This window comes from Oxyura jamaicensis, unplaced genomic scaffold (genome assembly GCF_011077185.1).
Source record: "Oxyura jamaicensis isolate SHBP4307 breed ruddy duck unplaced genomic scaffold, BPBGC_Ojam_1.0 oxyUn_random_OJ72454, whole genome shotgun sequence".
Lineage (NCBI taxonomy): Eukaryota > Metazoa > Chordata > Aves > Anseriformes > Anatidae > Oxyura > Oxyura jamaicensis.
In genome coordinates this window covers 1-893 of record NW_023311054.1, presented here as the reverse complement: position 1 = coordinate 893, position 893 = coordinate 1, and the positions used below count along the sequence as shown (strand labels likewise).

The 893-nt window shown below is 65.3% G+C and overlaps 1 protein-coding gene across 1 annotated transcript in view; it reads right to left on the bottom strand.

Moving 5' to 3' along the window:
* Window positions 1-365, bottom strand: part of LOC118159860 (pulmonary surfactant-associated protein B-like) — a 1029-nt gene extending 664 nt beyond the window's left edge. Inside the window, exons 1-2 of the mRNA XM_035314404.1 lie at window positions 298-365; window positions 99-224 (exon numbers count right to left, since the gene is read on the bottom strand). Of these exons, the coding sequence (XP_035170295.1) occupies window positions 99-224; window positions 298-363 (192 nt within the window). The 5' untranslated portion in view covers window positions 364-365. The remainder of the gene's footprint in view (window positions 1-98; window positions 225-297) is intronic.
* Window positions 366-893: the final 528 nt, after the last annotated feature.

The following is an 893-nucleotide window of genomic DNA, read 5'->3' as shown; positions in this document are numbered from 1 at the left end:
CCCCCAACCTACCCCACACCCCAAGGTGTCCCCAAATGGCACCGAGCCCCCCCTGGGAGCCCTGCCCACCCCTCACAGCACCCACGGGTGCCACTCACGAGGTGTTCCTCCAGGTGGGTGACGAGGAGGGTGACGTACTCGTGCACCAGGTTCTGGCAGGGGGCCACCATGGTGGGCACCGGCAGCGCCGTGCACTCCCGGCGCAGAAACCCCTCCACGGCCACCTGCGCCCACAGCCACGATGGCACCTTGTGCGTCCCCAACCCCCGGTGTCCCCCCGCCGTGTCCCTCGGGCACCTTGGTGGCCGACTCGTTGGCCATGCGGATGAGCAGGGTGACGACCTCCTGGCAGTCAGCGCACATGTCCTCCTGCGAGAGGTGGCACCCGCACCGGGACGGGGGCGTATGGGGACGGGTGGCGCGGGGACGGGGGGTACAGGGCACGGGGGAAGGGGCTTGGGGACACGGGGACATGTGGTGTGGGTAGGGGGGCATGGGGAAACGGGGCTGGGGACATGGGGAAATGGGCTTGGGGACATAGAGCATGGGGACATGGAGCATGGGGACATGGGGAAATGGGCTTGGGGACATAGAGCATGGGGACATGGGGAAATGGGCTTGGGGACATAGAGCATGGGGACATGGGGAAATGGGCTTGGGGACATACAGCATGGGGTATGGGACACGGGAAATGGACTTGGGGACATGGCAATGGGGTGTGGGGACGTGGGGCATCATTACATGGGGACATGGAGTTGGGGACATAAAAATATGTGGCATGGGAACATGTGGCTATGGGACACGGGGACAAGGGACACCAGGCATGGGAACGTGGGGACAGAGGGACACTGGGCATAGGGCATGGGGGGGCTCGGGGACATGGGAGAATGGGG